At 39.8% G+C, this 23,067-nt stretch overlaps 3 protein-coding genes across 6 annotated transcripts in view; all 3 read left to right on the top strand.

Annotated features, from left to right (window-relative positions):
* Positions 1-874: 874 nt before the first annotated feature.
* On the top strand, positions 875-2,850 carry ccndx (cyclin Dx). Its single transcript, XM_057817443.1, has 4 exons — positions 875-1,653; positions 1,736-1,951; positions 2,116-2,406; positions 2,487-2,850. Exons 1-4 carry the CDS (start codon positions 1,426-1,428, stop codon positions 2,622-2,624), a joined length of 873 nt encoding a protein of 290 aa, XP_057673426.1. The 5' UTR covers positions 875-1,425; the 3' UTR covers positions 2,625-2,850.
* A 312-nt stretch (positions 2,851-3,162) lies between these two features.
* Positions 3,163-12,889, top strand: nucb1 (nucleobindin 1). 4 transcript variants are annotated; one of them, XM_057817433.1, is made up of 12 exons: positions 3,163-3,274; positions 3,774-3,894; positions 3,955-4,195; positions 4,273-4,376; positions 7,493-7,678; positions 7,753-7,843; positions 7,922-7,980; positions 8,052-8,144; positions 8,214-8,303; positions 8,366-8,536; positions 8,604-8,694; positions 12,544-12,889. In XM_057817433.1, exons 1-12 carry the CDS (start codon positions 3,270-3,272, stop codon positions 12,627-12,629), a joined length of 1,338 nt encoding a protein of 445 aa, XP_057673416.1. In that variant the 5' UTR covers positions 3,163-3,269; the 3' UTR covers positions 12,630-12,889. The 4 variants fall into 4 exon arrangements, with proteins under 4 accessions (XP_057673416.1, XP_057673418.1, XP_057673417.1 ...); XM_057817435.1 differs by having other exon boundaries at positions 12,547-12,889; XM_057817434.1 differs by having other exon boundaries at positions 3,180-3,274; positions 3,777-3,894.
* Positions 12,890-15,714: 2,825 nt separating this feature from the next.
* ppfia3 (PTPRF interacting protein alpha 3) overlaps positions 15,715-23,067 on the top strand; it is a 33,985-nt gene continuing 26,632 nt past the window's right edge. The window contains exons 1-2 of the mRNA XM_057817429.1: positions 15,715-15,882; positions 16,723-17,167. Of these exons, the coding sequence (XP_057673412.1) occupies positions 16,838-17,167 (330 nt within the window). The 5' untranslated portion in view covers positions 15,715-15,882; positions 16,723-16,837. The remainder of the gene's footprint in view (positions 15,883-16,722; positions 17,168-23,067) is intronic.

Here is a 23,067-nt window from a genome sequence, read left to right on the forward strand (position 1 = left end):
GCCAGCACTGTATGTCTTTAAATAATACAAACAAACATACTAAATGCTGAATATATTTTGATTTGAGAAGAAGTTTTTATTTAAATCATGTACACAATAAATCTTTAACATGAGATATGTGGAGAAATATACTTTCATACACTTTTTAAACTAGAGGAGCATTCTGAAAGAGCAGAGTTCCACCTAAGTAGACAAATTCAAAGCACTGACATATTTTGTAGAGTGGGCATTTCCTTCTCTAATGCCGCAAAATGTCATCACTCTTTCTCTTGTCATATCACCTACCCTGCAAATTTTTAGTTAATTAGGTTATTCTGATATCAAGTGATCACAACATTCCTTATCTGACCACTGACCTTTGACCTCACTACCAGAAAATGTAATGACCTCTTCTGTTTCATATTACAAAGTCTGCAAGTTTGATAATAATTTCCTTATTCTTTCTTGAGTTACATACAGGTGAACTGATTATCGTATGTCTATTTGTAAAGTAAATAATATGGCAATAAAACAATGTTCAGCAAATATCTTCAAATAGCTCATTTATGTGTTCATTAAAAATAAAAACGTATGACAATTACATTTATTTACATACGTATATCATAAAAAAATATTATTTGAGAAAAAGAAAAATATATTTTCATGATGGTTTACAGCAGGGTTCACTAAATCCGGACCTCGGTGCCACTTTTCCTGTCGTGTTTTCCATGTCTCCCTCCTCCAACACACCTGAATCAAAATAATCAGGATCATTTTCAGGCTTCTGGAGAGGTTCCTGATGACATAATCATTTGATTCAGGTGTGTTAGGGGAGAGAGACATGGAAAACATGACAGGAAAAGTTGCACCGAGGTCCGGATTTAGTGAACCCTGGTTTACAGTAAATCTAAAATTTGTCATTTGTACTGAAAAAACAAATGCAAAACAAACTTTCGTTTATTTATACACATATTTTTTAACTTTCTTTTGCTTCTTGAAACTTGATTAGCTAGTTCATATTTTTCAGTGTTGTACTTTGCTATTCATTAAACGATGTCAAAACATGAAGGTTGTGGGGTCCTTAACTACAGTAAATTCTGTTTATGTCTTTAGGGGGTCCCTTCTCTCCCTCCATCTTCTACTGTTGTAAACAAACACGGCGCTGCTATTGTCATCCATTCTCATTGTCATGCCGTGGTGATGACCTTTTTCTTCTCCCTTTTCAACATCGAGCCCAAGCTGTCGCCTCGCCACTCCTTCTCTTGTCTGCACCAGCCCCGGGACCCCTCCCAAATTTGCCGGCCCACCTGTTGAAGCAATTGTCTCCTTAACAGTTGATGTCAATGGCCACAGGCACCGCCCTCTTTTAGCCTCTCTTTCTTCCTCCCATGTATAAAAAGAAGCAGAAATTTCTCTCCAGCATCACTTGGACTTTTCACGACCAGCATGCAGATGGATAATAGCGGCGTGTCGCTACGGTGCGAGGAGACGGAAGATGACCACCGGGCAACAGGGGGTCAGCTGAGGGCCGCCTGGGACCCATCGGTGTCGGGGAGGCGCGTCATCCAGAGGCTGCTGGGCGTGGAAAAACGATATATGCCCTCACCGCTGTACGTCAGCCTCATACAGCGGGAACCCCAAAGACGTGAGGAGCTGGTCAAGTGGATGCTGGAGGTACAGAGGGGAAGCTGCAGTAAAACAGGTTGAAATCCAATTGTCAAGGATCTCCTCATTGGTCTTTTTCCTCTCAATTCAGGTGTGCTGCAATTGCGGTTGCGACGAGGCCGTGTTCCCACTGTCGGTCTCTCTGATGGACCGCTTCCTATCGGTCACGTTATCAGCGCCAACGTTGCCGCGCTGCCTGGCGGCCTCTTGCATCCTTGTGGCTTCCAAGCTGAGCGAGTGTGACAGCATCACCTCAGACGCCCTCTGCACCGCTGCCGAGTATGATTTCCTACCTGTCAACCTGCGGGTGAGAAACTTTTCTAACCGTTTATACAATTAACTATTTAGTGTATCAATTTTAACTCATTGGAAGCCATTGATGGTGATAGACACCCAATTAATTTTAATGGGGAATATCAGCAGCAAAATAGTTTCGAATCCCCTCACCTAAACTTCCTGCCCCCCCTCCAGGAAATGGAGCGCATAGTCCTGGCTACCCTGCGCTGGGACACGGCGGGCGTGACACCTCAGGACTTCCTGCCGCACTTCCTATCCTTGCTGGATGAGTGGCACAGGGGCGATGGCTCCACCCTGAGGAGGCACAGCGACACGTTGGTGGCTATGTGTTCGTGCGACTGGCGTTTCCTAGGGGCAACGCCCTCCCTGATAGCCGCCGCCTCACTCAACTGTGCCCTACGAGGCCTGGGTGACAGGCCGTATGCAGTCTGCTCCATGCTAGCTGAGCTGTGTCGGGCCGAACCGGTGAGTAGAAGTGACATCTGCTTTCGCACCCCTAGGTTTGAGAACCATGTTTCTAACAGACTTTTCGATCGGTACGGCAGGTGGTGCTGGAGCACTATAGCGAGATGATTGAACACGCCCTTCGGCAGCGCCTTGGCAGTGGCCCGGCAGCCAAAGGCGACGAGATGGAAGACGAGAGAGCCGGCACACCCACCGATATGCGAGAGATCGATTTCTAAAGTTCTGCCAAATTGCAAGTGCGGACCAATCAGATGTCATCATCAGTCAAACTGATATAAATTATGACCTCAACATAGCATATTTCTTTGTAATGAAATGACCTAATTGTGCTGTTTATTTATTTGTTCTGTTATTTATTGTCAGACATTTTTTAAAACTTAATGTGTTACTTGTGCCATATTTTTATCGTAGGCTCATTTTGTATGTATGTTCTTCTTTGCTTATTTATACTATACCTTCTATTTATTTATTTTGTGCAATTCTTTACCTTCATGTTAATTTATTTATTCTGCCATATTTTTAAATTGTTTTCCAAATGAACTCATTAAATGAATACATCTATTTTTGGAAACAAATAAAGCCAAAGTGTATTTTTCCTCATCATATCACAACTTTATTTTGACTTGAAATGTATGTTTTCATACGTGACAGCGCTACATTTAATTGACGACGTTCTTTAGCTTTATTATAAAACAGTTATTGTGGGAAAGGCTGGGTAAATGCCAGGAAATAACTTAAAACTGTGACTTTACTAATTCAAACCTAGCAGCAGTATTTCACATCACGTTTCTCGGCGCGAGTTTATGACGTCATTACATCCGATGCCAAGGAACTGTGATTGAATTGTGCTACCAGGCTACAAAATGCGGTGAGCTGGGATATATTTACGTCTTTCAAATGCAAATGTGGTCACTATTTTGTCGTGAAAATTACAAACTATCAGTCTACAGATATTTTCGAGGTAGACAAAAGTGCGTTTGTAGCTGTTCACGGTGCTTCCTATTTATGTTGCGTCGCTAGCGCCAGGTGTTTGTGTCTTAAAAGCGTAAATATGCCATTTAAAACCAAACATTTATAATAATTCAGCTTACAGTGATTCCTAATGTGGTGTACGTCGTTCTCGTTGAAGGGGAAATGGTCTACGCCGGGAAAAAAAAACGTCGCTGCGCCGAACTCCATTGGAGAAATCCCATATTTTCGATGGTTTACGTTATAAAGTCGCCATAATTATTTAGTTTTTATTCAACTTTAGATTTTTAAGTTATACGCGTGTTTTGTATGAATTCGGCTTGTAACTTGAACACAAATAACTAAGCATTTGCGTGTAATTCGTCTGGAGATTAAGGTGGCTCGTGTGTGCATTTCAGTAGGATGAAGTTGAAAGGAGCCTGGCTACTGCTGCTTCTTGCAGTCTCTGCGCTGTCGGTGCCCATCGACCGCAACGACGTCCAACAGGAAGTCAAAGACGGAGTTCAAGAGGAGAACATGGTAAGGAATTTCCTCAGTCTTTGACGTGCTCATCATTTGACTGATGTCATCATCTGGCAGGACACTGGTCTGTACTACGACCGATATCTCCGAGAGGTGATCGAGGTGCTGGAGACGGACCCACATTTCCGGGAGAAGCTCCAGACTGCCAACACGGAGGACATCAAGAATGGACGCTTGAGCAAAGAGCTGGACCTTGTCAGTCACAACGTTCGAACGCGTCTGGACGAGTTGAAGCGGCAGGAAGTTTCCCGCCTAAGGATGCTGCTCAAGGCCAAGTTGGACAGCACCAACACGCAGAGTCAGCATTTACATTTTTTTTTTTTTTAAGTTTTTATATTTGAGAAAGAACTGTAATATTGAATGACTTTTTTTCAGGTTTGCAGATGGACCATGCTACCCTGCTCAAGCAATTTGAACATCTGGACCCGCACAACCAGAATGCCTTTGAAGCCAAAGATCTGGAGCTGCTCATTTCCACAGTGAGTAATGACGGCCATGTTTGTATTCTGATATTTTCCTTTCTTTGCTGTGCTTTCCAGTGTAATCTTTTTCGTCTTTATTTGTTAGTCTATCAAATATAACTTAAAAATTTTAAATCCAATCGAGTTGAACTGAGAGGACAGGCAGCGATTTGTCATGATTTAGTGCCAATATTGATGCTAGACATTCAATCCATTTCAACTTGGAGGAGCTGGTAGCGATTGAATGATCCCAGTCGGAATGGATTGGACGTCTGGCGTTGTCATTGGCGGCCAATGAGTTCATCTTGTCCACAAACCACAGTAGAGCAGCTTTGGACGTTCTGTGATAATGCCTAAATACTAGACATCGACCAATATGGGTTTTTCAGGACCTATACCGATTATTAGTAGTTAGAGAGGCTGATAACCGATTTTTGGAGTCGATATTAATTTGCAGTAAAAGTGTAAATAAACTGAGTAATGCAAACACTAAACTTCATTGAATAGCTACAGAAGTGACTGAATGTCTTTGGCTACGTTCATACTTCAGGTCTTAATACATGAATCCGATTTTTTCGTGTTTTTCCGACTCGAGTGAAGCATTAACTTGATGGTCTGAACGTGACAAGCCGCATAGAACTGGACCATTTCTCATCCGATCCGGGTCACTTTCGTATGTGGTTCAAATCCGATCTGGGCCACATTTTTCCAGAATGTTGCGGCGGTTTGTACTGTCAAGTCTCCCAAAGAGGAATTGATGCAGAGCAATTACGTCATCAAAGAGCGAGCAAGACGCTACGGTAGCGGTGCAGCTGTGCGTTATTAGCGCCTAGCTTGCATTGAACACGGCTTTTGGGGAAGGGCCGGGCTTGACAACAGTCATAAAAAAATAAAAATGGGTTGAGGATAAGCCTGAGAATGATCGGTTTTCTCTCTGCTCTATATGAGCAATATTTCAACATTGCTTACACGGCTGAGAGTCGGAGCAAACTGCCCATATGTGTGTGTGACAAGCACGGACAGTGCTATCAATCCATATAAACTTTGAATATAAGCCTAAACGGGGATTATTTATGTCTGTTATTTGTGTCCTCTTTTTGAAAAGCAAAATATGATATCCCAGGAATGACGGATGACAGCCAGCATGTGTGGTCATTTGTTTTGATGCTTCTGGTGCTGCAACGATTAATCGATTAACTCGAGTATTCGATTAGAAAAAAAGATTTGAATTAAATTTTGCTGCTTCGAGTATTTGTTTAATTAAAGTGATGTTGTAATGGTTTGTTTTTGAAAGTGTTTGCATTTAGTTTTATTGATTTGGGTGGATACACTGCCCTCTAGTCTGCCTCATATTATTACATGGCCAAATCCAGCTGCTCCCTGTTAAGACCAACATAAGCTAGGTTTTGTTTGAGCTCATGTTTTTTTTAATTCATTCGTAATTTAGTTTAAAGCTATATTTAGCCAATTTTTGTGGGAATATGTGTCTGAACCATTTGTTAAGAGCATTGTAAAAAAAAAAAAAAAAAAAAAAAAGAAAAAGTTAGCATTTTATAGCATTTTGCTTTTGCTATTTAAGTGAGCCAGTTTTTTTGTCATACATAGATCCTTATTTCTATATTTTATACCGTTTGAGGCTCAGGTATTTTAATTTTTTTATGTTTATCCGATTACTCGGTTATTCGAATTAGTTAGTTCATCGATTAATCGACTACTAAAATAATCGATAGCTGCAGCCCTAGATGCTTCTGCGCATGCAGGTCTTCTTGCCCAGCGCGTGTCGGACTGCGAATTAGTGCGCATGCGTAATACTTGAATGGTCTCAATAGACAAAGGCAGTCTGAACGGGCATGCCAAAAAAAACGTATGACAAAAAATCGGATTTGTGCATTAAGACCTGTAGTATGAACCTAGCCTTAGACTCAAAAATGGCAATACAATACTACAACACTAGCGCAAGGGACATCCGCCGATATTCGGCCCAGCCAGTAATCGGTCTACCTCTAGTAAAAACACCTCTTTAGCTCTGAATGAGTTAATTTGTTTAAAATAGGCACTAACCACTGGTGTATGGCAGTTTTAGCATGTGTTATTTTGAAGAAAAGCACTTTCTTGAGTGAAGAAAAACACTCAGTTGCAGTACGAAGCAGACATATTGGATGTGACAAAGTGGCACAATCTGTGAAGACTGAAGATGCTGAACTTTGTGCACATTGTCGTGTTATTCCTTTTAGTCATTTTCATTTTGGGTCCTTGAGATAAGGTTGACCCAACTAAGATGTTTTTGGAGATATTTTTTCAGGATGAGATTTTAAGCCGTTAATTATTATTATTACTTAATTTCATTTTTTTTTTTAAATGTGTTACAAACGAACACAGTTTGGGTTCCAAACAATGCACAACCTAACACTAATACTAACATACAATGCAATTGGCCATTCAAGCGCTCACGAAAATTAATATCAATTTGCCTTATTCAACTCCCAAAAGAATCTATTTTAGCACACGCAAATGCCACTATGTTTCCTGTTGTAGACAATAAATAAAACAGCACTCACAGGAATATGCTCTTTGTAAATGGCCAAAAAATATTATATAAACCACTGACTGTCTTTATATATTAAAAAAAAAAAAAAAAAAAGGCATGAAATGGTTTTTTCCACTCGTGTAACAATGCAGGCGCTTTTCTGCTAAGCGATGTCTTACAGTAGCCATGGTGGGCACACACTAAAGCCTGTCCTTTTTATAAAATAACTGCTATCTTGAGGGAATTTATTTGCCTTTTTATTTTTTAAATTACATACACCTCCTAAAGTGAACCTACATTGTGACCCTTAGCTACTTTTATAAAGGCAACATATGTTCTGTAACTGTCTTTTCAAATTTGGCCAGGGATAGTTTCTGTTTATTGTTTCATATGTAAATCTGATTAAAATGTAATAAATAATATAATTAATAAAATGTTTTAATCGAACCCCACCCGTATTATTTTTGCTTTCCCTTTACGTTGGCATTGAAGTCGTCTAAAGCCTGAGTTATGCTCCATGCATGTACAAGACCACGAGCAGCAGTTTGACAGAAAGTGAACAAAACTGGCAATTGTCATGAAACAACAGGTGATTTTCTACTCGTAGGCAACTAAGGACTTGGAGAATTACGATGCGGAGCGCCACGAGGAGTTCAAGCGCTATGAGATGCTGAAGGAGCACGAGAGGCGTGAGTACCTGAAGGGTTTGGACCAAGAAAAGCGTGAGAAGGAGGAGCAGCGTATGCAGGAACTCAAGGACAAACATCGACAGCACCCCAAGGTCAATGCGCCAGTAAGTGTCTCTTTTCGTTCATTAGTCGATTCTCAAACAGGAAGTGTTTCATTTCGTTGCTTCTTGTTCTTCAGGGTAGTGTGGCTCAGCTGCGAGAAGTCTGGGAGGAGACTGATCGATTGGATCCCAAAGAGTTCAACCCAAAGACTTTCTTCAAACTGCACGGTGAGACCTCCCGTCCGTGTGGTCCACTTTCCGACTTCATAAGGTGATGTCATTCATCTCCTGACTTTTTTTTCCCAGACACCAACGAGGATGGCGTCCTGGACGAGCAAGAGCTAGAGGCGCTTTTCACCAAAGAGGTACCATAGCGGTTACAAAAAATGGGAATTTTATGCCCCAAACTTTGCGGCTGTCGTTGGTGTTCTCTCAGCTAGAGAAAGTCTACGACCCAAAAAATGAGGAGGACGACATGATGGAGATGGAGGAGGAGAGACTGAGGATGAGGGAACACGTCATGAAAAACGTGAGGAGTCTCCTGTCACGCATATCAAATGCCACGGTTTCACAGCTCACAATCTTCTTCTTCCTCAAGGTGGACACCAACAAAGATCGACTGGTCAGCCTGGATGAGTTTCTCAAGTCCACAGAGAAGAAGGAGTTCAACACCGCAAAGGAATGGGAGGTCAGCTCATCCAGATTGTCTATAATCAAAAGTCAATTTTTTCACATTGTCTCAGTCTCCAGACTTTGGACGCAAAGCCGGCGTACACAGAGGAGGAGCTTCATCGCTTTGAAGCGGAGCTACGTGACAAAGAGGAGGAGCTGAAGAAGAGGGCAGACACGCTTCGTCAGGAGCAGGAGTTGCTGAAGGAGCGTGGAAAAGCCCTTGAGGCCCAGAGGAGGGAATACCAGCAGGTAGCTGTGTTTCCGTCGCATCCTGCACACTTCCCTCACAACGGTTGACCCAAATGCTCTTGTCCAGGCTGTGCTGGAGATGGCTCAGAGGCGGAGGGAGCAGCCTGCTGCCCATGACGGAGAACTTCACCACCAGCAGCCCAAACAGGAAGATCAAGGCAAGGATACCACTAGTACCACTAGAAAAATAGTGCATTAAGTAAAAATAGCATATTGCATATAACATTTCCCTTTTATAAACAAATGAAGTACCACATGAATATAATCAAATTAAATTAATCCATTAAAATCTTATAATGGAAAATTAAGTTATACAAGGTAAAAGATGCATAAACTAAACAAAATTCATAACAATGAAACACATTGTTGGAACCACACTTGTAAAGTTTCTTTAACAAAATAATACTAATGGTGAAATGATATAAAATTGTCAAATAAACTAATACCTTAATGATTTAGAATAGAAATAAAAATAATAAAACAGTTAATTTAATTATAAATGAAACCATTGTAGTAATTTTTTTTTTTTTTAAAGAATCTTACTTCAAGAATTTTACTTTCCTGAAGTATAATACTAGAGAAAAACTTAAATAATAGCCTGGAAGTAGGAAGAATAGCTGTTATCACTTATTTAAATGCCACTACTATTTTATCCATTTAAACGCTATTTTAAGTATCTCAGATTTTCCCATCTACTCGCCATGCATTGGCCGAAGGATTGATTACAAAGGAGGTGAAGCAGGTTTCGTCTGACTCTCAAAAGGAGAGCAGAAGGAAAGAAACATATTGCACAGGTACAGAAACTGAAGAGTTGTGCCATTTTCTTAACCAGTCTCAGCGTCTGTGCTGGTCGTGCGTGGCGTGACTGACACACCACTTGTTTGGCTGTGCTTTCAAGCGGTGACATTTTCTGTGTTTAAAAAATATTTTCTCTATAATCAGAGTCCTAAGAAATTTGTTATTTGCATATTTATATTCTTTGAGCAACCATCTTTCACAAGAAGGTCAGTTATGCTAGGTCTTTTAATTTACCATAATTTTCAGACTATAAGCCACTACTTTTTCCCCTCATTTTGAATCCTGCGGTTTATAGTCCAGTCCGGCTTATTTGTTGATTTATTTAGGTTAATAGGCAACACTTGATTCGTCATAGGACTGTCATATGTCTTATGATGCTGCTGTCAAATAAAGTTACTGGTGCACGATAATTATTGGTCCGATAATAGGAATTATGATGTCATCCCAATAAATCCAATTAACGTTTATTAATAGGACCAATAATATTTACTGTAATTGGCACGGTGTCGGTGGATTGGGATGTGTGTGTTTATAAATCAAACGCTCCGTTTCTGTGATGTTCCACCCAAGTGTGCCGCACGGCTAGTGTTGGGCATCGTTTGAAATTGAACGATTCCGGTAGAGTCAAATTTTTATAGTTAAAAAATGTATTAGTTTATATCAGTGTCCTAACTTCTAGATTTTTTTTTTATTAATATGAATTTAAAATGTATTCTTTTTTTAATTATTATTATTAATATAATTAATATGAAATTATATGAACTTCTCACAGGGCTATTTTTAACTTGTATATAAATTAGAGATGTCCCGATCCGATATTTGGATCGGATAGGACGCCGATATGGGCAAAAAAATGCGCATCGGTATCGGATCGGCCGACTCAGAAAAATTCCGATTCAGACTTCCGATCCAGTTTTTTTTTTTAAAGTCCGGTCCGGGTTTTCCAGCGCACCGATTTACATAATCCATTCCAGTTTTTGCTTTGGTTTCCCTAAAATCCTGTCTGCATTTTACGGCACACCTTCAACACACTACATTACCGTCTCCCAATTTACCGAGAGACTTTATCAGTAAAAATGTCAGCTGTGTGGGATCATTTCACCTTAAAGGACGACAAAGACGAAGAGGCAGAGTGCAACATATGCCACAATAAAGTCAAGCGTGGTGGTAAAGCTGTAAGAAGTTTTAATACAAGCAATATATAGCAATATTTAGCGAAATAGCACCACAAACAATATGAAGAGTATGTTAAGAAAACTGAAGACAAAAAGAAAGGTCCTACGCAACTAACACTGGCAGAAACTTTTGCTATGCGTGACAAACTGGCACTCAACAGTCCCAAAGCCCAGGGAATAACAAGAGTCATTGCCGAAGAATTCATTTTGGATGACGAGCCATTATCTCTCGTGAGTAAAGACGCACCATCCAACACTTAGAACCACGGTACAACATGCCCAGCCGTCATTACATCCTTGAGCGATTCCGCCATGGAAGACTCGAGAACGATTCACAAACATCCAAATTCCGATTTTTGAAATATGTCAAGGCGGAACTAATACACAGCGCAGTCTTCGGGACGCAATGAGAAACTGACCGCATTGCGTCCCGAGAGTATGATGAGAGCATGCATGTCATAGACCCGGGTTATGCCAATGCTCGACTCACGGCTTTAGCTCAACTTATGCCGCTGGATAAACACCACAAGAATACCTGACTGTTGCTGGCAGACGCTACAAACTACGTCAACATCATTTTACTGGAGATAATAGATATCATATGTATATAGAACTAGATGCATAACGACAGACTCGACTGCGTTAGCAACATTGAAGTATTGAAAACTAGTTGCGTTAGTAAACAGCCACCACCTTAAAGCAGGAGACTTCCCTAATAGGCTGTTGAGAACCTTCCAAGCGAACCTAATTAACTTATTATCTAAAATACTCCTAAATCGGCAAAATCATGACTTGAATCTATCTTCAAAACAGTTTTAAAACTTTCATATGTCGAAAGTGGACAGAAGGGAAATTATGGAATAACGGGAGCAATTTTAACAACTTTAACAGTTGATTCGCAAAATTAAATAAATGTAGTTTAAAGCTGCTGATACAGAATGGGGAGTTGAGTATTTTATTTACTGTTTTAAAATGTTAACTTGATACTGAAATAGTTGTTTATTTAAACCTGAAAGGCTTTTTATACAATTATTGTAACTAATGCACGAAACATTTAAAGCATCTAATAACTTGGGGGGTTTGTGGGATTTTCCACTGAGGTTGTTTGTGTGTTTTGCTTTTTTAAGACAGTTTACAATATTATTTGCACGTTTTACTGACTGACTATGCCATTTCTGTTTGTTTTTTTAATAATGTTTTTTGTTTGTCACTGAATAAACAGGTCAGTTTCTTGTTACCAACCGTTGTGTTATTCAGACTCACCTAATTCAGCTCGCTAGTTGTTATCAAGAGTACTAAAACCCTTTTCAACATGAGTCTGACAACTAAGTAAGGAGGCTAAATAACTTTAAACTTTAACACATGCTCAGATAGGCCGGTATCGGACGGTATCGGATCGGAAGTGCAAAACAATATCGGTATCGGATCGGAAGTGCAAAAACCTGGATCAGGACATCCCTAATATAAATATCAGTCTTTGAACTTGAATGGGATGAAGTTTCTTTCCACAGGACTGCACTTTCACAAAGATATTTATTTTTCAAAAGCTAACGGAGAACACATTTACTCATATTCTTTTGCCATACATAGGCCTTAGTTGGGAGTTACGACTAAGCATTAGTATAAATTCTTCTATTGATTATAATTTGATGTAGATGAAAATACATTTAAAAAATTATATTTATTATCAGTTATCGATATCTGTATCGGCTTTGAGGAGCAGGAAGTTATCGATATCGGCGTTTCAAAAAATGGATATCATGCACCCCTAAATAAAGTTACCGGTTAATATCTTCTGGTGTAAATATACCATGATACAGTGAGGACAGCTACGGCTTATAGTCCAGTGCGGCTCATCTATGAACAACTGCAGTTTTCAGTCCAAATTTGGCGGGTGGCGGCTTATAGTCAGGCGTGCCTAATAGTCCGAAAATTACGGTAATTATTTAAATTTTGTTGATTTACAATGGATTCAAGTATTTGAGCACTTGGTTTCAATTTAAATTGTTACATAAATCTCCTTTTGTCTCTCAGCAGGAAAAGTTGCTGTGGAGGAAAATGCCCCAGCGCCAAATCATCTGCCCGCCGAACCACCGCAGAATCTTCCGGCGCACACTTGAACAAACGCACACATCCACTCATTTCACATGCACTGATATACAAACGACTTGCACAGATGACCTGACTTCCGTCCTCCATGTGACGTTTCCAGCGTGACGCCGACTAGTTGCTTATCGTGATTGCCATTAGCAGCTATTTGACATCAAGTGGTCTTAAGTAATGTTACAAAGTGAAGAATTGTCTATGAAACTATTTGAAGTTTTCTTTTGCTGTGTTGTTTAATTACGGATGGCTGTAATTTTAAATAAATTCTTAATTTATGTCCAAAATGCGCTGAATTACTCGAGTTCCATTTTGAATTTGGATACATTTAAAACATTCACTAACTGCACCTCAAAGATTTTTAACTCACTGCCTGCCATTGACTGTGAAAGACATTCAAGTCTCCCAGTCTGAAGAGATTTGAGATTTGCCGCCGTCAGTGTCAGCCAATGAGTTAAAATGGCTGGCTAATTTGGTATTGCATGTCGCGCCGTACAGTTCTTTCCAGTTTCCACAGAGACTTTGGCTCTGACATTACTGATGTCGGTTCCACTCCTGGCTTGACCCCGCCCCTACTGGTGTCTACACAGCTGCCTGCTCTCCAAAGAAAATCCCTCTTTAACCAAGGTAAGATCTGAGGCGTTACAAAGAATCGCCAATATAACAAGTTCATGCCGCTGCTTCATTTTTAGCCTATTTGTAAATATTTTGCCGAAACTTCAGTGTATATATAATTTTAATATACACTGCTGGCCAAAAGTATTGGCATTACTGCAATTCTGTCAGATAATGCTCAATTTCTCCCAGAAAATGACTGCAATTACAAATGCTTTGGTAGTAATATCTTTTGCTTGCAATGAAAAAACACAAAAGAGAATGAAAAAAAAATTTAAATTGTTGTCATTTTACACAAAATTTCAAAAACTGTCAGGACAAAAAAAGTCATCTTATGCTTTTCTAGTGTAATTATCAGATCATGTTACTTACCTTGTGGCACATAACAGGTGGAGACAATAACTAAATCACACTTGCTGCCAGTTAAAATGGATTAAAGTTGAGTCAATCTGTCCTGTGTCCTTGTGTGTACCATTTTGAGCATGGAGGAAAAAGAAGACCAAAAAACTGTCTGAGGACTTGAGAAGCAAAATTGTGAGGAAGCATGGGCAATCTCAAGACTTCAAGTCCATCTCCAAAGACCTGAATGTTCCTGTGTGTTCCATGGATAGAAAGACTTGAAGTTCTTAAGATAAATGTTAGTACAAGTTATAAAAATTTTATATTAAAACCCCACTTAATGTTTTCGTTTTATTAAATTTGTAAAATTTTCAATCAAAAAATAAACTAGTAGCTCGCCATTGTTGATGTCAATAATTACACAACGCTCACCCATAAAATCAGTCGCACTCAAGCACCAGCAGAGGGCGACAAAACTCCCAAAAACACAAGTAACAAGTGGGCATTGCACTGTGCTGTCATTTTAATCTGAGCATGGCATGTGCGTTAATTGCGTCAAATATTTTAACGTGATTAATTTAAAAAATTAATTACCGCCCGTTAGCGCGATAATTTTGACAGCCCTAGTAAAATGATCATTGTTTTTTTTCATTCTCTTTGGAGATGGACTTGTAGCCTCGAGATTGCCCATGCTTCCTGACAATTTTGCTTCTCAAGTCCTCAGACAGTTCTTTGTTGTTTTCTCCATGCTCAATGTGGTACACACAAGGACACAGGACAGAGGTCGAGTCAACTTTAATCCATTTTAACTGGCTGCAAGTGTGATTTAGTTATTGTCAACACCTGTTTAATGCCACGGGTAACATGTGCTGTTAATTACACAAATTGGAGAAGCATAACATGATTTTTCAAAGGGTGCCAATACTTTTGCCCGGCCAATTTTTGGACTTTTGTGTAAAATGTTAGCGATTTAATTTTTTTCTCCATTCTCTTTTGTGTTTTTTCATTGCAAGCAAAATAAATGAAGATATTACTACCGAAGCATTTGTAATTGTAATCATTTTCTGGGAGAAATTGAGCATTATCTGACAGAATTGCAGGGGTGCGAATACTTATGGCCAGCAATATATAAGGCATTTAATGTGCAAATGATACAATGACTGTTTAACTATCTGCAAACTTAAACATTTTATTTTACGTTACTCGTTCAAATGAACTTGTTCGAAATCTGCTTGGCTGAAACTGCATGTAGTAGCAGTCACCTCAGTCTTCTTTAAAATACTTAAATGGAAAATGCATATAGTTACGTATTTGTACATTTTCCCACAATAAAACGTAAAATTCAGATTTAAAAAAACTACACTTTAAATGAATGCTATATCAATAAATTGAAATTTATATATAATGTTAATATTTTAAATTATTACAAATATATATAATTACAGTACTATTTTTTTATTTATGAATAATCGGTGTGGAAAATGAATGAATAAATGTATTATTACTCATTATTTACTGTAATCGTATTTGAACTTCAGTTGTGTGTTTTGGTTTCTTTTTATTGATTTTAGAGCGATACAAATCAATTTTAGAGCAATACAAATCAACTTGACTAACAACTTGCAATGTTTTTTTTTTCCCTAAGCAGAATGGAGACCAGGCTTGGCTTGTTGACGTCAACATTTTCCAGGTGATGGAGATGCGGGGAGGTACGTGACAGGAAGTGGTCAGGTGCACGGAAATGCAAAGATGAATAGCGGAAAATGTTGAGCCACGCCTTCGCAATAAAAGTAAAACCTTCCTAGCCTTCCGTTTAGCTCTATTACGACGACCATCGTTTTAGTCTTAGAAGCACTTTTTATTAATGTTTAATGTGTTTGAAAAGTTTGTCAACAAAGGAGTCTCGATATTTGTCATCAGACAACTGCATTTGCTGTACTTTAAGATAACAATCCTTTGATTCGAATAAAGAAATATATATCGTTTGAAGGGATATAAAATATCCCAATTAATGATTGACTTTGCTAACTGATACGTAAACATTAAGCCTGACAAAGTCTTGTATCCGTGTGTCGTCCGCTCTTATTTTGACATTCTTACGGATGTAGCTGTCATGCAGCTTGTCTGTCTTGACGCTCCTCCCGGGCACCGACGCTCCCATCTCGAAGGGAGGAGATGTGGATGTGGAGCGGGCTGCTGAGTTACCCAGCCGGGCTGGCACCGTGGACAACCGGCAGCGACCCGGCCACTGGTCGACAGTGAGGCGGAGGCCTTCCGCGCTCCTTTTCTCCCTGGCCTTGGTGGACCATGACACGGGTAAGAAGGAGAAGCCGCCGCGGCGGCTCCGGCGGGCCCCGGAAATCATCCTCATCATTTTCATCATCCTCATCATCATCGGCGGCGCCTGTTCGACCGTCCACTTGTTTTTATGGGCAGGCAGACGTCGTTAAATTTAGCCGTTGCAAGCTTTTCTTCCCCACAAATTTGAAATGTCACCCATGTCTTAATTAGGCCCCGTCTTGACGAGGCAATGATTGACACCTCCCACCTTAACGCGACGTCTGGTACCGTTCGACCAGCCGCCGCACCCCCCAACCCCCATATTCCCTGGCAACAAGAACACACTAACAGCCATATTTTTTTTTACAAAATGTCGTCTTTTGGGGGCCGTCATGGGAGACTCCTTTTCGCGCGCACGAGCCCCATCATGACAACGCACGCGTCCCCACCCCTCCTTCCTCACTCTTTTTCTCGTTCTAGACTGATTTATCGCGAGATTTCACCTTAACTCAGCACTTCCTACGTGAGGATTTTTTGTCAGGGAGGGGGGCTAATAAAATTCAACTTTATTGACTTCCTGTTTGCGGTCAGTAAAGTCCTGGAACTTTTCTGACACAGCTTCAATGGTGAAGTGAGTTGAGGAGCTTCATTTTGACAAAAGTAGCGCTTTGCTTCAAGAAAAATTAGTTGGCAGTTCAAGATGAAATATTCCATGAATAACTCAAAATCTCCAAGAAGGTAGTTAATTAAGCAGTACTTTTTCCTTTCAATATGTAATTTCATAATTTTTACTCATAATGCAGTCAAATACTACTACTTATAAAAGTAAGTAAATTGTATATGAGAGCTTCTGTGATATTTTTATCATCCTTGCAGGTTTCTCTGCGGTGTCCCTAAAAAGTCTGGACAGGGGGACTGAGGTCTTCACCGAGGTCTCCCCGACCCCGACCCCTTCATTCCCCACCCATTTGAACCCTAGACATTCCCCAAAATGATGTGCGAGGTGATGCCCACCATCTCCGAGGATGGGCGTGGCGGTGGCGGGTCTTCCTCACCGGCCGGAACCAGCTCCGGCCTCGGCGGAGGTATGGGTGGTGGCATGGGAGGCTACGGTAGCCGAGACCCCCGCGGCGGCGGAGACGAAGGGGGCAGCACGGGCAACCTGGAGTCACTGATGGTCAACATGCTGACCGAACGCGAGAGGCTGCTGGAGAGTCTGAGGGAAACTCAGGACAGCTTAGGGACGGCCCACCTGCGGCTACGAGAGCTCGGACACGAGAAGGAGTCTCTGCAGAGGCAGCTGTCCATCGCGCTGCCGCAGGTAGGAACAAATTTCCAACCTTACCCTTTCAAATGTGTTAAAACTACCAAAGCGTGAGTATGCACCGTCATGTATTCTTTATCCTCTGCATTGTACTGTAGACTAATGTTAGTGTTGCACTGAAGAGCTCAAAGATGAGCTGAGGCTTTTTTTTTTTTTTTTTTTTTTTCCCACCTTGTGTGCCAAGACGCAGGACATGTGCCATTGCATTATGATTGGCTGCTTTGTTTTGACTAGGAGGCGCTTAGCGTGAATGACCATGTTTCAGTGCCATTGACGACAATAGATGTCGGATCCATTGGGAGGGACTAGCAATGATCGCATGATCGCCGTCTGACAGCCAATTTTAACACAAAGCTAGCAGACTGTTGATCAAAGTTATTTAGTTAGGTCCATTTAAATACTAATTTTAAACCTGGAAATCATGTGAAAATGATCTTAAATCTTGAAAGAAAAATCCCTCATAATTTTATTGACAAAAAATTAGACTATATTGTCAAATAAAACAATAAAAATCAAATTTCCTATTTTGTTTTGATATGTGTCATTACTAGGAGTGGGAACCTCTTGGTACCTCACGATACGATACAATTTGCGATACAAAACTCACGATAACAATGATCTGACGATATGGCGATACAACGTTTATTAGGGGTGCACGATATCCATTTTTTGAAACCGATACCGATATCGATAACTTCCTGCTCTTCAAGGCCGATACCGATACGATAACCGATGATATATATATATATATGTATATATATAATTTTTCAATGTATATTCACCTGAGTTTTTGAACACCTGTAGGTCAAAAATACTAGAGGTTGATTCAGCTTAGATTTGCCTTTGACCGAACCAGAATTTTCATGATGACATGAACATTATTATAATGAACAAAACAAAGACAGTAACAGAACTTTGCATACTGAAAAAACAGGAGTGGAAACAAACGCACAAATCCCAATCCGACACCGTGCCAAAAATATTACTAATAGGGCCGATAATATATTATGTTATCGGATTTATTGGGATGACGTCATAATTCCTATTATCGGACCGATAATTATCGGACCGATAATTATCGTGCACCTCTAACGTTTATAGATACATTGGTCAGGAAATCATTGTCAGATATTCTACAAACAATTATTAAACAGAAAAAACAAGCTTCTGGTGTGAATTGGAATGAGTTTATCACAAGTAGACATTCACTCCAATCCATTCGAACTGAGAGGGTGGCAGGGAATGAACATTCGTTCATTCGATGCCATCCCTCCCACTTCAAACGGATTGAACGTCTATGGCCGTAAGTGGCAGCCAATGCCAGGCTATGAGGTAATTTTGGGCCATTTACCTGTTGATTTTCAGTTACTTCCTGTTGATTTTGGGGTATTTTATTAGTCACTTCCTGTTTGTTTTTAGTTACCGAACAGGAAGTGACCTGGGAATCACCCAAATGAATAGGCAGTGACTCAAACTCAACAGAAAATGACCTGTAAATGCCCTAAAATGAACAGCCAGTGACCTGTAAATGCCCTGAAAATCGGACAGAATGACTGTGACTGCTCTGGTTTCGAATGAACAAACGTTCCCAGTCTAAATGGATTGGGCGTCGAGCACTGCCAATGCAGCCTTAGAGTTTACGGAGACACTATTATGGTGGAAGATTTTAGTAGCAACTTGTTGGTTCATTTTTATTTATTTTTTTAGACATTGACACCTTTTTAAAACGATATCTCGATTCTTGGCAGGAGCATATCGATAACCTTTTGGGATACAAAGTATCACGATATATCACCATTTCGATATTTTGTCACACCCCTAGTTTCACTATTGTCGTGTCAGGCCGCGTCGCTTGATGCCTAGTGGGCCCGAGAGCCTACCTGAGCCAAGAATTCAGTCAGTTTGTCTGCCATCGCTGAGAAAGATGAGAGATCGGGGGGAAAATAAATTCAGAGTGCTAATAACGATAATCTCACGATTTCCTGACAAGCGTGCACAGCACCACATACTGTATGTCACAAAATGGAGGGGGCGAGAAGTAGAGAGAAGAAAGCGTGTGATGTGCTTCACACCACATTTTTTATTTTTACTCGGCCCAAAAATCCTTCAGAATCCTTTTGGGGCAGCAAATCGCCATCTGTCAAAGCACGCATAGCTTTTTTTTTCTTGTTTTGCTTTGTCCCCTAAACAAAAGTTTAAAAAATATAAAACAGGTGTTGTCTTGTTCTCTTTGTTGACACGTCGTCATAGTTACTCGGACACCCACACTAAAGGCAATTAAACATAATTGCACAATTTGACGACAATTCAACCAGGTTGCTGTCAGTCAGTCACTGTGCTGGCTTCTTTCCCGTCACCTCGGGGCGCTGTTTTTTTCTTTGAACACGAGCACACACAGGTGAAAGAGATGCTTTGAATTCATGATATGCTGACGACTGATGGAGTGAACGAGTAGGGGTGTTCCATCTTAGGCACCCTACTATTCGATTTGATTACGATGAAGGGCGCTACGATTCGATTATTGATCGATGATCACGGTATTGACGATGATCACGATGATCACGATTATCGATGCATCATACATTACTAATTAATAAAGTAGCCAAACAAATTTGTCCATTATTTATTTAAAACATCCTAATGATTCAACAGGAACCATGGAAACATGCTCATACAACAAAAAGCTGCCCTTAAACTGCTTTTTTTTTTTTCTTTTTACAAGAAAATGCAAAAACATTTACCATTTTAGAGGCAATACTTATTTCTCAACATGCCTATACAACACACAGATGACGTTGAAATGCTTTTTACAAGAAGGTGCAAAAACATTAGCTGTTTCAAAGGCAGTACTTATTTCTCCCAACAATACAATAAAATTTACACTGGTGGAATGAATTCCACATTTTCTGGAAACAAAAAAACTTAAGAAATAAGACCATAACCAATATACTTTGTTTTCACAGATTTCTGTACTATTTTGCATGTGTTTTTAGTGTTATCGCTGTACTTAATCTTAGTTTTAAACGTTGTGCATCTGGAATAACTTTTGTACACCACACTTGACATGGAAATACATGTTAGCGAAATTGCTAATTAGCATATCGCTCGGCGCTAACTAGTAACATCTCGAAAACAACAACAATAAAGGCTAAACAGTACAAGAGGGTTTGTGTACTCACCTCTTATATACGCACACGGGACTTAGCAACACACTTCGACATTTTCCAATTAACATGACTTGAACCTACTGCTGGACAACTGAAAGGCAAGGAGCAACATTCTATCGCTCTTCCCCTCTCACTCTAAAAAATAACTTGTGCACAGAAGCGCGACCGCCAAGTCCCTGCCTGTCTCATACACAAATTTATTTTCAAGTCTTTTGAAAAGGAGTAAATCTCTCGCTCAGTAACCAGCTGCATCATAACGTGCGTCTGTGCGTCTGTTAAAGGTGTCCATGCGGCAGACGTGTCTTGAATTTTGTTCCGCTACCAGTGGCTGTCATAAAGTTATTAGGGAAACCATCGTTTTTGAACATTTATGAATTGTAATCGAATCGTCACGTGTCGAGAACATTTATGAATTGTAATCGAATCGTCACGTGTCGAATCGCGATTCATTTAATGAGTGATTTTTTTTGGCACACCCTTATGAACGAGATTTGATCCTCCTGAGTATTAGAAATGTGATTTTTTTTTTTTTAAAATCTGGAATGTATTTAAATTTCCTGTGCTTTTCCGGAAAAAACACATTTTTCACTTTAGAAATGAAAAATAAAGGTTGTTTAAAAAAATATAAAAGGTTAAAAAAATTAAACTGAAATTTTTTAATTTCTATTTAATGTGTATTAATTTCGTTGACTGGCATTGATGGTGATAGACGTCCAATCCATTTGAACTGTGAGGTGGTGGTAGCAAATGATCACTTTTCAAATGGGCTGGACACCTTTCACTGTCAATGGCAGCCACTGAGTGTACAGTGCTTGTGGTCTGAACATGCGGGTTGAACAAAAAGGAATTCTATATATGTGTGATAGATATATGTAAATTGTAAAATTCCACAAAAATGAATTGGTCCATTAATTGATCAACAGCTGAAATATTGTAAAATACAAAGCAAAATGACAACTCCAGCGTTAAATGCAAATAAAATCTTTTCAGATGAAATGGATTCCATAAAATTAAATTAATGGGGGACCAAGAGTGCCAAAATAAATATATAATTGAATGAATAAATGTGATTAATTCAGTATTTATTTCAACATTTATATTTATTTATACAGTATACAGTGCTGGCCAAAAGTATTGGCACCCCTGCAATTCTGTCATAATGCTCAATTTCTCCCAGAAAATGATTGCAATTACAAATGCTTTGGTAGTAATATCTTCATTTAGTTTGCTTGCAATGAAAAAACACAAAATGAAAAAAAAAAATTAAATCATTATCATTTTACCCAAAACTCCAAAAATGGGCCGGACAAAATTGGCACCCTCAGCCTAATACTTGGTAGCACAACCTTTAGATAAAATAACTGCCAACAACCACTTCCGGTATCCATCAATGAGATTTTTCCAATGCTCTGCTGGAATTTTAGACCATTCTTCTTTGGCTGCTCAAGGTCTGTGAGATTACAAGGGTGCCTTCTCCACACGGCCATTTTCAGATCTCTCCACAGGTGTTCCATGGGATTCAGGTCTGGACTCATTGCAGGCCACTTGATAAGTCTCCAGTGCTTTCTCTCAAACCATTTTGTATTGCTTTTTGAGTTGTGTTTTGGGTCATTGTCCTGCTGGAAGACCCTTGACCTCTGAGGGAGACCCAGCTTTCTCACACATTATCCTGCAAAATTTGTTGGTAGTCTCCCAACTTCATAATGCCATGCACAGGGTCAAACCCAAAACATCAGGGAACCTCCACCATGTTTGACTCTGAGGACCGTGTTCTTTTCTTTGAAGGCCTTGTTTTTTTTTCCCCTGTAAACTCTATGTTGATGCCTTTTCCCAAAAAGTTCTACTTTTGTCTCATCTAACCAGAGAACATTCTTCCAAAATGTTTTTTTGCTTTCTCAGGTAAGTTTTGATAAACTCCAACCTGGCTTTTATATGTCTCTGGGTCAGAAGTGGGGTCTTCCTGGGTATCCTACCGTGGAGTCCCTTTTCATTCAGACACCGACGGATAGTACGGGTTGACACTGTTGTACCCTCGTACTGCAGGATATTTTGAACTATTTTGGATGTTAGTCGAGGTTCTTTATCCACCATCCGCACAATCTTTCGTTGAAATCTCTTTTTCTTTTCCGTCCACATCTAGGGAGGTTAGACACAGTGCCATGGTCTTTATACACTTATTGATGACACTGCGCACGGTAGACACAGGAACATTTAAGTCTTTGGAGATGAACTTGTAGCCTTGAGATTGCCCATGCTTCCTCACAATTTTGCTTCTCAAGTCCTCAGACAGTTCTTTGGTCTTCTTTCTTTTCTCCATGCTCAATGTGGTACACACAAGGACACAGGACAGCCATTTTAACTGGCTGCAAGTGTGATTAAGTTATTGCCACCACCTGTTATGTGCCACAGGTAAGTAACAGGTGCTGTTAATTACACAAATTAGAGAAGCATCACATGTTTTTTCAAAGGGTGCCAATACTTTTGTCCGGCCCATTTTTGGTGTTTTGCGTAAAATGATAATGTATTTTTCCCCCTTCTCATGTGTTTTTCATTGCAAGGAAAATAAATGAAGATATTACTACCAAAACATTTGTAATTGCAATCATTTTCTGAGTGAAATTGACCATTATCTGACAGAATTGCAGGGGTGCCAACACTTTTGGCCAGTAATTGTATTTCAAAACTTATTATTCAACTTTTTATGTATTTCCATTTTCATTAGTTTAAGAT

Source organism: Corythoichthys intestinalis, chromosome 16 (assembly GCF_030265065.1).
Source record: "Corythoichthys intestinalis isolate RoL2023-P3 chromosome 16, ASM3026506v1, whole genome shotgun sequence".
Classification (NCBI taxonomy): domain Eukaryota; kingdom Metazoa; phylum Chordata; class Actinopteri; order Syngnathiformes; family Syngnathidae; genus Corythoichthys; species Corythoichthys intestinalis.